Source organism: Drosophila ananassae, chromosome 3R (assembly GCF_017639315.1).
Source record: "Drosophila ananassae strain 14024-0371.13 chromosome 3R, ASM1763931v2, whole genome shotgun sequence".
Taxonomy (NCBI): domain Eukaryota; kingdom Metazoa; phylum Arthropoda; class Insecta; order Diptera; family Drosophilidae; genus Drosophila; species Drosophila ananassae.
Window position 1 is genome coordinate 9,236,886 of NC_057930.1, and position 12,782 is coordinate 9,249,667.

Consider the following 12,782-nt stretch of genomic DNA (forward strand, 5'->3'; position numbering starts at 1 on the left):
CCTGCGAATGAGTAATATTTGTTTGAGAGATTGTGTTTTGTAAAGAGTTTTTATGCAAAACTTTATAATTTATCGAGTGATATATTTGAATTTAATTTTATATTTTAATTATTAAGTACATTTATGTACCTATAAATTAAATATGTCACTAAATGTTTAAACAAGTTTTAAATAAAATTAATTAAGACAGGTAAGTTATAAATATTACAAAATGATTTTAGAGTTGGAAAATAATGCATAAAATACAAAAATATTTTATTAAATCAATTTAAAACAAAACAACTCCCAAAAACTATGGACAATGAATTTGGGAGTGCAGCGACTCAAAGGGAGCCCATAAACGCGAGAATGAGCAACAGCTGTTCGGCTGGGTTCCAATCCCCTAAAGCCTAAAGACTTTCCAATCAGAAAAAGTGTGGGTGCAGTGAAATAAGCAAAAACAAACTGTTAAGATGTAAGTTTAATAACAAATATAGAACCAAACCAATCGGTTCATTTCATATTCCATGCTGTGGGCTTAACTAATCCCCTATTACTCATATGCGCAGCAATGTCGAGACTTGGAGGTGAAAACTGAGATAACGATTCCCACGAGCAAGAAGAAGAGCCCCCAAATAAGCCAGACGAACCAAACGGGTTGAAATAAAGTAATACAATCAGAGAACGCACGCTATGTCCCGTCAAATGGCCAAGTTCTACAAGCTGGACATCAACCGCACCGAGTGGGAGATTCCGGAGACCTATCAGAACCTTCAACCCGTAGGCCAGGGAGCCTACGGGCAAGTTTGCAAGGCGGTGGTCCGGGGAACGAATACGAAGGTGGCCATTAAAAAGCTGGCCCGCCCCTTTCAGTCAGCGGTGCACGCAAAACGCACCTATCGCGAACTGCGGCTTCTGAAGCATATGGATCACGAGAATGTCATCGGCCTGTTGGACGTCTTTCATCCGGGACAGCCGGCAGACTCGCTGGAACAGTTCCAGCAGGTGTACATGGTGACCCATCTGATGGACGCCGACCTGAACAACATAATCCGGACACAAAAGCTTTCTGACGACCACGTCCAGTTCCTGGTCTACCAGATCTTGCGTGGATTGAAGTATATTCACAGTGCCGGAGTAATTCATCGCGACCTGAAGCCCTCGAACATTGCCGTGAACGAGGACTGCGAGCTGCGCATCCTGGATTTTGGGTTGGCTAGGCCGGCCGAAAGCGAGATGACGGGATATGTGGCCACGAGATGGTACAGGGCGCCAGAGATAATGCTCAACTGGATGCACTACAACCAGACGGTGGACATTTGGTCGGTGGGCTGCATCATGGCCGAGTTGCTAACGGGCCGGACCCTTTTCCCGGGTACCGATCACATCCACCAGTTAAACCTGATCATGGAGGTGCTTGGCACGCCCGCCGACGAGTTCATGAGTCGTATATCCTCAGAGAGCGCTCGAAACTATATCCGATCGCTGCCAGTGATGCCACGTCGAAACTTCCGGGACGTCTTCCGCGGCGCAAACCCACTGGCCATCGATTTGCTCGAGAAAATGCTGGAGCTGGACGCCGAAAAACGCATCACCGCAGAGCAGGCCCTGGCCCACCCATACATGGAGAAATACCACGACCCGACCGACGAGCAGACCGCCGCCCTCTACGATCAGAGCTTTGAGGAGAACGAGCTGCCGGTGGAGCGATGGCGCGAGATGGTCTTCACAGAGGTGCAGGCCTTCAAGCCCACGGCCGCCTTTGCCGAGCTCCTGCCCAAGGAGCAGTAATCCCCCTTCCCCATCCCGTCCGTTCAATGATGCTATATACACATACACTTAGATGAGTCTTCTTAACACCTAGATCAAGCGGATGTGCTCAGTCGTGATTTCTCTGTCGGCGAATGTAAACAATAGGGTTTATTTATTCTAGAGCGGTTTAAATTTAGAAACGCTTAAACAACTTGTGTTGACCACAGAAACGCACATAATGGTAAACCGATAATGTATTTCTTGAGCACCCGACATGCATTCGGCCAGCAAAGAAATTACGATTGAACTAGGTACATGAAAATAATGTAGGAATCCGGAATTGTTTTCAAAAAACAAAGTCACAAAGCCTTATGTTCAGTTCAACTTAAATTTTTGGTGTCGGTTTTAACACACAGTTCTTGTGAATAATCTTGTAAATGTGAGTGTACATGTACATCCTAGTTCTTAAGCGAACGCATCTCGCGGCCAGTAACTATAAAAAGAGCACTAGTGTCTACGTTGAATCCAAATAAATGTGCTATGTATTTTAAAAAAGCAAATCTTCTAAATAGCGCTCGAACTCCTGTTCCCTAGAGGGTTGATCCTTGCTTAGGTCGGGTTGTTTGCGCCAGATCTGCTCATCCGATGAAGGGTCATCCGTTGCCGGGGCCGTTTCCTTTTCAGATACCAACTCCACAGGAGCTACCAATTCTTCCTCCTCTGGCTCTTCTTCGTCTGCTTCAGAGTCCGATTTGTCCTCGGCGTCATGCTTCCGCCGCTTTCGTTTTCGTTCAGCCCGACGTTCCTCCTTCGCCCGGCGCCGCTGCTTCCGGATCTCTCTTTTCTTGGTGCGGTAGTTTAATTGCTCCGTGTGAGTCGGACAAAGGCGCACCTGAAACCGTGCGAGTAACATTAATATAGCTAACTAACTATAGGGTAATATAGCTAACTACCCACCTTAACCAGTGCATTTAAAGGCACACTTTTTTCAATATACTTAAAGTTCACCTCCCAGCTACGCAAATCAGATCGTTCCTCGCAGCGGCGACTACCGCATTGGAACTGTCCTATTCCCGTGACAACCTCCTGTTCCGTCCGCCAACGTAAGGCTATTTTATTCTCCTTGTATCGAGACAAGTCAGCAATGCAGTATTCTTTAAACAGCTTCTTGTAGTAGCGAAGGGATAGTCGCTGCTCCCAGGTTAGGGAATCACTGTCCGCCTCCTCCTCGTCCCACAGGAATTGGTGGTTCTCGCGTATCACATCAATGTCCCGCTTATGCCGTCGGGATTCCGCCTCCCCCGGACGATTGAGCACGTAGTTATTTAGAATATAGTTGTGCCTCTCTTTATCCGTTAGATTATTCAGATTTATAGGAAACAAATTGGAGCCGCTCATTGTTTTGGTTTCAAAACTGGTTTTATCGTTTTCCAACACTTGCATACAGTGCTGGCAGCTGGACTGAAAAACAAGCTAGATGAAAAATATAAATCACATACTTGTCATGTCATAAAAAATCAGATAAAATATATATTTTCGTTTGCAATAAATTAATTAAATAGATTAAGCGAAAAGTGGACGAATTAGTTTTGAAGTTTGATTAGCATTTTAAACAAAAAAGCCAAGACGTAATCACTTCGAACTAACAAAGTTTTCCAACACATGTGCTGACGCTTGGCGGCGATAACCGATAGTCTTGCCATGGCAACATCAAGGCACATATGGTGGTAACTCTAAAACATATAAATAGAATCTGTGTGCAAAAAATTTGTATTTATGGAATAAAGAAGTAAATAATAAGACAAAAGTTAACTAAATTAAGCGCGGCAATAGCGGCGCCTCACCAGAATGTCAAAGTCAAGTGCAGGTTGGTAAAGGTTGAATGGAAATGGCTCAAATCATAGCTGACGCTACCGGGTGTCTCAAAACTAAAAATGGATATGAATAATATAAATACCCGATTCACGTTGCATTCTTTTAGCACGCTGGGTGAAGTTCTTCAATGCGGCCGGCATACCATCACCAGCCGCTGCCGGCTACGCACACATCTTCGTGGAGAACCGAATCCAGGACGATATGCTACTGGACATCAACAAGGAGTACTTGCGGGAGATGGGCATTACCCTTATGGGTGACATAATCGCCATACTACGGCACTCAAAGAACGTCTGCGAGCAGAATGCTCGCGACCAGGTCCTGATCACAGACGTGGCTCCTGCTATTTCCGGTCCAGTATCGCCGAAAGTCAAAACATCGACTCCCTTGGGAGCAGCTGTCAAATCTAAAGCATCGCCGCCTGCTAAGCCGGCGCGGCGGGTTTTGCCGGAGCATGAAGGCAAATACAAGATAACTCTTCCTTCGGGCACCACTGAACGCAGCAAACAGATCCTGGCCAAGCGCGAAAAGCGTAAGTATAAAACATTAGTTCTCACAGTGCGGGTGGTCATTAACTTTTTCATATTTTCAGTGTACTCGGACCGTGTAAGCAGCTCTAAGAAGTCCGATATATTCTCACGATTGCACAAACCTTCCAAAGAGGATGAAGCCCAGGAAGGTATCGTTTCCAGTTCCGGCGAGAGCAGCGTTCGCGTTCATATCACCGGGGTAAACAAATTGGTCGATGCATCGAGCAATAACTCGGTATTTGCACGTCTGGGTGGCAAGCAATCGAAGCTGCCAGGAGAGGCTAATCTTACCAAGGAGATCAAGTCGATACTAAAGAACACCCAGCGATCTGGTGTTACCAAGAACTCGTCCATCGTTAAGGCAAAGAATGTTGCCGCGTCTGCCACGAAGCCACAACAAAAGGTTATGCTAGTACACAAGGTTCCACTTAAGCGAGGAGACGATGAGGACGACAGCATGGATGAAGATCGAAGCGATGGCGAGGCGTATATGTCCAGCGGGGATAGCGATGAAATCGATATGACGGTCGGTGAGAAGATTGTGAAGTTTGCCTCAACGGCAGAAGTGCGGGAAATTGCTCCCGAGTCGTCCTACAAAGCAAGACATGGAAAGAATCTGGCCAACAACATTAAAACAAGGCTCGGATTGGGTAGGAGTTATTTAAAATTAAAAGCGCTGAATCAATTAACATATTTTTTATCCGAATTTAGTATCCAAACTGCATGCTACCAAGAAGACTTACAATCTGAAGGCATCTCCAACGAAGAAAGGGCAGCAGGGTCGTTTTAGTCCCGTCAAGGGCAAGTCCATTCGCATGCGCAGCGAGGAACTGTTCAACAGGCATGATAACCTACCCGTGCACAGGAGGCTTGGCAGTAACTCCAGTTCGGCTCCTTCCCGAGCTCCACCAGCACCGCCCAATCGTCAGCAGCGACCAGAGCAACAATATAAGATATATGTCGGCCCACGACGGCACAACAGCATGAATGCTGGCCATACCAAGCCCCGCGGCTCATCTGGTTCTGTTTTTGACCGCTTGGGCTTCAATAACTCGATGTAAAATACCTATAAGTGACGTGTCCCTTAAATTGTGTTAAGTACATTTCTATTCATTAGTTTTTGCAAGTAAATGTTTGAATTGACTTAGAAAATTGTGTGTTTATATGCGAAGAAAAAACCTATTTGTGTAAGCTAACATACATATTATACCTATAAGATTCAAAGATAAATATTTAAAATTCTTGAAAAGAACTAGTAACTTCTTTAAGCATTTTAACTTTGGTCAATTATAACAATTGGCCCATCCCTAATCGAAAATAAAGGTTCTGCATACTAGCATTTTGTTCTGCAATAAGTATAGGAGTCGTGTCGACAATTCAACCATTAATAACCAACGCATGTAATTTTGTTTTTTGTCATTTTTAATATATTTTGTTAAATATTTTCATTTATATACAATTAGGCTAGAAGTATGCTATCGTATCGCTTCATTTCACATTTTCCATATGGTACAATCGTCTGCGGGCACTTAAAGGTCTATATCACTGGTTGCTAGGCAAATCACTCCATTCTGTTTCGCTCTGCTAATCCTGCTCCCGCTCACTGCTGCAGCAGTGCTTGGAGGGCCTGGCGCCATTCCACGGGCCAGGTGTTGGCATCAGGATTGATGGCGAGGAGTTGGCGCATCTGGAGCACAGCCCGTTGCTTCTGCAGCATATAGGCGTAGGCCTGATGGCTAAAAACCGGTGAGGTGGGCATGGTGGTTTCTGGATACTGAGCTGCCGGTTCTTGTGGCGGGGTGGTGGGCGGAGTGGGTGGCAACGAGTGTTGGTGGACTGGATACTGTTGGATGCCTCGCTCCGTTTCCTGACGGCGCTTTCGTGGTGTATTTTCGCTGAGGGCGTAGGGCCGGAAGAGCGGTGTGGCAGGGGCGGTGGGGCTGGCTGACTCCTTGCTGCTCTTCTTGCCAAACTTTTTGTGGGTATAGGCCGAGGTCTTGAATTTCTTGTGAGTGTAGATTTGGCTGGTCTCCGACTCGCTGTGGTAATCCATATTTGAAGGTGCCATTCTTTGATTTTAAGATTGGTGTTTTACGGTTCGTAGTTGTGTTCGCGACGGCTGGTGAGGCTCGACTGTGATCCTGGCTGCTGCGCAACCTGGCTTTTATACCTAGATGTCCTACCTGCCCCAGCGCCGGAGAAAATTATATTTAAGGTCGGTCTGCGCCTTGTTTATGGGAAAATCTCCGTTGACAAAAGGTTGGCATTGTCGTAAAAAGAAAAGGATTTCGGCAACACCTACACTACCTAAGACCCCGGTGGCTACCTGCTATATGCTCACCCAAAGTCCTTTGTAATTAATTTTTCATTTGCTGCAGCGGGCTCGCACCTTCTTTTGTGCACTTCGGTCTATGTCTCTCGGTCTGCCTGACCTGCGTGTCTTTTCCTGGAATTTCCTCCGGGTCCCTGGAACACTTCTCCAGAAACATCTTCGGGCTACCTTGGAATCTGCCAGCGCCTGCGCTCGCCACTCTTTGATGACGAAGATGCTCATGCGTCTGCCAAGTCGGTTTCTTATCTCGCTTACCGCTAATCTGCATCATTAAGTTTTGGTCCAGGTTTCTGGCCCGGATCGGATTCTGGGGATCCCTTAACGCGAATGCGAGCTGCTGCTTAGTCACAGCGCTCATTGAATGGAAATTTATTGGGATTTTCCCGAAATGATTGCGCATGTGCGTCTCTGGTCCTTTTCAAGTATGGGTCTGGAATAGTCTCACACTCGTTTCTCGTTTCTGGAAAATTGTATTTACCAACTGAAGGGGACCTTGCTATTGATCAGATATTGAAGGGAGATAATGATAATTTAATAGGCAGTTCCAAAATGCTTTGAAATGTTCGAATTTTTATACGATAAACTGGAATAAGGGTAACGAATGTCATGAATAAATATGAATACTGGAAAATTCTGACTATACGGACAATTACGGACTAAAATCTAAATTTTTTACTTTACAATATCTATAGAATATAAAAAACTTATTTGAGGCTCTTAGACAACAACTAACAAAATTATGAGCCTCTTAAAATAAATTTTATTCTTTGTAAAGAATTCATATGCGGTATCCAAATACAATCTCAACGCTATTTTTTATCTCATTCATTATATTTGTAATTAGTGCTATGTACATTTATTTCATAAGTCATATTAATTCTACAATAATCTCTTTAACTTTTTAAAGTACTGTGATTAGCAATGATGATTTTTAAGTATATTTTATAGAATGCCAAATATTTAAGATCTTAAAAAATTTAAATGTAGCGTCTAAAAATATTTAGAAGGTTGCCTTTAAAGAAGGGTTTAATTTTAAATTTATTAGCTTATTTAATTATACGAAATTTGTTAAAATTCGCATAACTAATGAAATATCCCATGAATCAAGATCCACAAGAATAATGAAATTTATTTTAATATAAATCCATATATAATATATTATATGCTTCTTCTTATATTTTAAGGTAAAAAATTGACAGTTGTTTTTAGTATCTAACATAATTATTCATACAGTTAGGAAGAAACACAATAAACTTTAATTTTAAACATTAAAATTTGAAGATTTTCTTGAAATGCACCATGCAGATGTATTTAGGCCGAAAGGTCAATAATAATTCAAACTTCTAAAGATGCCATACATAAAGAATATCACATAAAAAATACACCAGTTTTTTCCTCATTCCCAACGCCCAACTTTCTTTTTAAAACTCTATCCCAGAATTTATTTTCCCATCAAACTGTTGCTCTAATATTATGCGATTCCGGGACAATTAAATTATGACAATGGAGAGAGCACTTCCTGGTAGGGTATTGTCAATTACAGCCTTTTCTGAGGTCATTCCCCTTGTACGTCGTGAAGGGAATACCATCGAGGACCCTGTTTAATCGATTCTTTCCGTTGCAGAACAGATGGAAATTGATCAATATAATAAAGGAAACAATCAAACAATATGACAATCTTACACTATAATACTTTAGCCGAACAAACAACCATTCCCATCCTGCTTATTGACTCTGGATTTGCGCCGAGGGCTGGTCTCAAACCCACCTGAAATAAATCCGCTTTGGAGTGGGTAACAACGGAGAGGGAAACGTGTGAGAAGATCCGAGGACTCTGTGACTGCATAAATCAATGGACAAAAGGCATTCAATGAAACGAAAATCCGACATAATGCCAGGGACTCGAAGCAGCCAAAGAAGGAGCATTCAGTAATTGCCCGGTTTCCACGATCCAGGATGGCAAGACACATTTTCAGCTGGCCAAGCTGAAGTCATAAATGTGTGTTTTTCGTTTTGGCCATTGCAGTGGGATCGGGGCACTGCTTTCTTCATGCTATTCAGGTGCCACAAAGAAAGCCGAAACAAAGGCAGCGGGTCGGCATACGGTTTGGCCATATTGAGCGCCAGGATTACAAAGATCAGATCCAAGGGTCTCTCAACAGGTAATTCCGCCGAAAATCGTCGTCGGCCATGTAAACACGAACGACGCAGAAAGGTCGTCGAGGACAACAACTGGTTTATGACACCCTCGAGTCAGGCGAGTGGAAAGGAATGGAGCGGATCGGACCAGCCGGCGGATTAGGGACACCCGTGAGCACCCTAGAAATACAGGTAGGTAGGTAACGACCCAGAAACGGTGCGGGTGATTAGTTCGGGACATCGTTTTCGGGAATGAATGAACTGAAATGGGGAAATACCTAGAGCGGTCCCCAGATACCTGGTGGGAAAATTCTCGGGGATTTCGGGAAGCCGCTGCATTACCTAAGGTTGCATAAAACTGGAAGCCGGGAGGAGGGGCAGCACATTCGTCTCAAAGGCACTGAAGCACACACACCTCCCACCCAACCTCACTTCATCAATCAATTGGAAACGGAACAATGGAGAACTACAGCCACAAGAAATTCACAGGAGCTCTGAAGCGCAAACGCAGCCAGGACGAGGAATCCGATGACGATGTGGTATTCGTTATGGAGCAGCCCGGTCAGCGAACTCCCGAGCAGCCGCAGTCCAAACGCCCAAGCTTCTTCCGCCCTTGGCTGGATGAGTCCCAGCCGGAAGAGAAGCAGCCACAGCCACCGAAGAAGATCGCCACCACGACATCTACACCAGCCAGTGTTCGACAGATGGACGCCACCTATCACCCCAACATGGTGCGCAGTCACAAGCGGCGCCAGCGCAGTCCCCAGGAGCAACTGCGTCGGGATCGCAACACTCTGGCCAGTTTGAGGCACCGTCGCTCCCAGCAGCAGCAACAGCAACTCATCGAGCAGCAGTACTTGTCCAGCCGGATCCAGCACGAGGCCAATCTGGAGCAGCAGATCCGCCTGAGCCTCTACTATGTGCGATTCCTGCAGCAGACCATGGCCACCATGGAACCACTGGCCCCTACCCACCACCAGCAGGTGCCCAGGTTCCAGACCACGACCACCACCCAACATCCTTGAAGGGTTCTTGACTAGGCGCAGTCGCAGCGCTCTAAACTATTGCCAATAGCCTGTAAGAAGAGCAGTATAGTACTTGTGATTACTTTTAAAGTTAAGATATTTATTTCGTTGACTAAACAATAAACAAAAACATTGTTATTAAAATTTAAACAAATTATTTTTATTTTTTAAAAACATTTTTCATAGTCACAGTCATAGGTTCCTTTAGTCATTTGGTTCCAAAAAGTTTCCTTGGCTTGATCTTCTCAGACCTTTAAGTTGATACCTAGAAGTATCGGTAGTTTACATTTTGATCTAAAATATAGCAAATCAATTCTAAATTATTATTATAAATCTTTACTCATTTTTATTAAGTTAAAAAGTAAAGAGAAATTATAAGCAACTTAATATTTTAAAATAAAAAAAAAAAAAATTTTTAAGAACAATTAATTTATAACCTTTAAAAGTTGATTGCAGAATAATCTTCCATCTTGTTTCGCAGACATCAGTTTTTAAAATGGTTTTTTATTTAAACAAATTTCTGTGGTTGTCGCGTGTGAAAACATTAGTTTATTGTTAATATTTTGAAAATAATAAGTTTCCCAAAATTAATCTTAACACCAATTATTGTCTTTATCATAATAGCATAGCTAAAAGACTCTCATAGAAATAGAATTTAGGCTTAGCACCTGTTTATTCAATTGAAATGCATACGAATGTTCTTAAAGAATGGCTCATATACAAAAAGTAAAAAAAATACGTCGACTTTCGAAAAGAACACCTAATGTTTGACCATATATAATATTTAATTAAATTCGATCCTTTAATTGCTCAAATATTTTTACAGAACATAGTATTATCTATTCCTCATAAAATAGTGAAATTACTATAAATTACGTGCAAATTCTTACCAACAACTCAGTTATAAAGTTGGTTTAATTTCAGCTCTAAGGAGTAGTTAATGTAGCTATCAAATTTTTTTTGATTTGTTTTAAATTTATTATTTAGTCAATTAAATGTATATATTATTTATAAATCAATTAATTATATGTTTTTCATCTCAAAGTTCCTGGCTTGCGTCGTGTTTTCTAGACTGTAAAACTCCATAATATATTTTGCTTTGCCATCATTGGGTCGGCCTAAGTAGTTTTCAATTAATTGAATAAAATATTATTTCAACAGGTCAATGATCATAAAAAGCTATTAAAATTTCGAAAACGGAACTGTGACTTCAAAATTTATTACTTTCACATTTGCATAATATAGTATCTTTTCTAAGATGAGACAATTTATTAGCAATGCTAATTTCAATACAAATACTTACATACCTAATGGTCATCGGTTGCTTTTAGTAAAGGTCTGTCATTGCTTTAAATGGGAGAATAAAATAGAAATTAAATAATTGGAAATGGAAATTATGTAATTTACGGTGAAATCCGCATTGCAGTAAAATTAGCATTTCTGAGGTAATTATTTAAAAAGTTTCTATATCCGTATTGGAGATGATTTTCCCACAAAGTTTATTAGCCACAAATAACAATATATAATATTTTAAATAATATCTATGTGATCCCTTTATGGAGCGGCTTCAATTGCCGAAAATTTATCTTTGCAGCCATATTTAGCCATAAATATACATTTATTAGCCATAAATATAAATATATAATATTTTAAATAATATCTATGTGATCCCTTTATGGAGCGGCTTAAATTGCCGAAATTTTATCTTTGCAGCCCCTAATAGCATCCAGACTCGTTTCGAGAAAACCCCATATCCTTTTTGTATTGTCATCCTGCGGGGAAATGTTCGCAAGTAGACCCACATGAATTTCCAGGGAATTAAAAACAAAGTGTGGTGGCGAGTCAGGCAAGAAACTACCTTGGCATCCGTGGACCACACGCACAGAACCAATGGCGTCAAGTAGGTCAATAAAAAATGAATCGCCGATTGTGTGAGCATGTCAGTTGGTCGGTCCAGAACTTTCCTGTTCCGGTGGCAACATTTGTTCGCTAATCCAGGTAGGTAATCCACCAAAAAGGGATAATGAGGCCCTGCTAATTACCGGAGCAGGTCGTAAAAAGGATACTTAATCTGTGCATATCTATTACCCAACACGGGGATGTACGGTAATCCCTTTGTTGACAATCTCAAAATTTGTTGGAGGTTATCCCTTCAGCTACCTGTCACGGCTACCGAGGCGGGCATATAAACAGGATATCAAGCAGAGGGACAATCATTCAGCAAGCAATCGTCAAACGAGAAGCATCGCACTATCAAATCGAGAATCATGGAGAACTCATCTATCTACGCCCACAAGAAGTTTGCCGTCATCAAGCGGAAGCGCGAGGACATGGAGGACGAAAAGGAGAACCTCTTCCAAGAAACTGGACACCATCCAATCATTAAACGCCGCCAGAACCAAGGGTTCTTCCGGCCTTGGTTGGATAACGAGCAGAATCAGAAGGAACAGAGCAGCCAGGAGACATCGAAAGCCAGCCAGAGCTTCTGCCCCGCCGCCCCTACCACGCCAGTGGTGAGCCAGTACCACGCCAACATGGTGCGCCGTAGCCAGACTCCCCGCCAGCGCAGCCCCAAGGAGCAGCAACGCCGGGATCGCAACACCTTGGCCTGCCTGCTCAGCCGACGGGCCAAGCAGGCCCAGGAGGAGCAGATGGCCCAGCAGTACGAGCAGTTCCGGCGCCAGCACGCTGCCATGCTGGAGCAGCAAGTTCGCCTGAGTCTCTACTACCGCCAGGTCCTCCAGCAGGCGGTGTTCCAGCGAGCGATTGCCCCTGCTCCTGGCCACCTTCTGCCCCAGCAGCAGCAGCAGTTCCTTCAGCAGATGTCCCTCTCCCAGCAGATGCTAATCTTTGGATCCCAGCAGTGAAGAAACTTAAGAGCCACACAACATCAAACATATTCAGAGACTATGGACAGCCCTATAATGTGATTTAGTTTATTTAGCCCTAATTTATTTATTGTTGACTTTGAAAAGAATACCATAATATATTCCTACATAAAATTCAAGATCTCTGTTGTAATCTTTGGTGTGGTTCTGGGCTTTAAAAAGCCGTATTTTTCTTGGGAAATGTGCAACTCAAGTTTCAAGATCAGAAATGGGTCAGTCGCATTCAATTTAAATAAGTTACAGACTTGAATCTGTGGACAAT

The 12,782-nt window shown here is 42.9% G+C and overlaps 6 protein-coding genes across 6 annotated transcripts; 4 read left to right on the plus strand and 2 right to left on the minus strand.

Moving 5' to 3' along the window:
* The first annotated feature begins 342 nt into the window (after nt 1–342).
* LOC6505703 (mitogen-activated protein kinase p38b) lies at nt 343–2,286 on the plus strand. Its single transcript, XM_001964952.4, has 2 exons — nt 343–454; nt 549–2,286. The coding sequence occupies exon 2, from the start codon at nt 673–675 to the stop codon at nt 1,768–1,770; it is 1,098 nt and encodes a 365-aa protein (XP_001964988.1). The 5' UTR covers nt 343–454; nt 549–672; the 3' UTR covers nt 1,771–2,286.
* On the minus strand, nt 2,247–3,204 carry LOC6504363 (protein FRA10AC1 homolog). The gene is made up of 2 exons (XM_001964953.3): nt 2,689–3,204; nt 2,247–2,623 (listed from the first exon to the last, which is right to left on the minus strand). The coding sequence occupies exons 1-2, from the start codon at nt 3,172–3,174 to the stop codon at nt 2,279–2,281; spliced, it is 831 nt and encodes a 276-aa protein (XP_001964989.2). The 5' UTR covers nt 3,175–3,204; the 3' UTR covers nt 2,247–2,278.
* Nucleotides 3,205–3,402: 198 nt separating this feature from the next.
* Nucleotides 3,403–5,491, plus strand: LOC6505710 (uncharacterized protein C19orf47). The gene is made up of 4 exons (XM_001964954.4): nt 3,403–3,598; nt 3,713–4,138; nt 4,199–4,786; nt 4,848–5,491. The coding sequence occupies exons 1-4, from the start codon at nt 3,580–3,582 to the stop codon at nt 5,195–5,197; spliced, it is 1,383 nt and encodes a 460-aa protein (XP_001964990.1). The 5' UTR covers nt 3,403–3,579; the 3' UTR covers nt 5,198–5,491.
* A 48-nt stretch (nt 5,492–5,539) lies between these two features.
* LOC6504360 lies at nt 5,540–6,309 on the minus strand. Its single transcript, XM_001964955.4, has one exon. The coding sequence runs from the start codon at nt 6,202–6,204 to the stop codon at nt 5,737–5,739; it is 468 nt and encodes a 155-aa protein (XP_001964991.1). The 5' UTR covers nt 6,205–6,309; the 3' UTR covers nt 5,540–5,736.
* A 2,180-nt stretch (nt 6,310–8,489) lies between these two features.
* On the plus strand, nt 8,490–10,637 carry LOC6505721. Its single transcript, XM_001964956.4, has one exon. The coding sequence runs from the start codon at nt 9,066–9,068 to the stop codon at nt 9,630–9,632; it is 567 nt and encodes a 188-aa protein (XP_001964992.1). The 5' UTR covers nt 8,490–9,065; the 3' UTR covers nt 9,633–10,637.
* Nucleotides 10,638–11,801: 1,164 nt separating this feature from the next.
* LOC6505732 (protein Mabiki) lies at nt 11,802–12,639 on the plus strand. Its single transcript, XM_001964957.3, has one exon. The coding sequence runs from the start codon at nt 11,900–11,902 to the stop codon at nt 12,497–12,499; it is 600 nt and encodes a 199-aa protein (XP_001964993.1). The 5' UTR covers nt 11,802–11,899; the 3' UTR covers nt 12,500–12,639.
* The last annotated feature ends 143 nt before the right edge of the window (nt 12,640–12,782 follow it).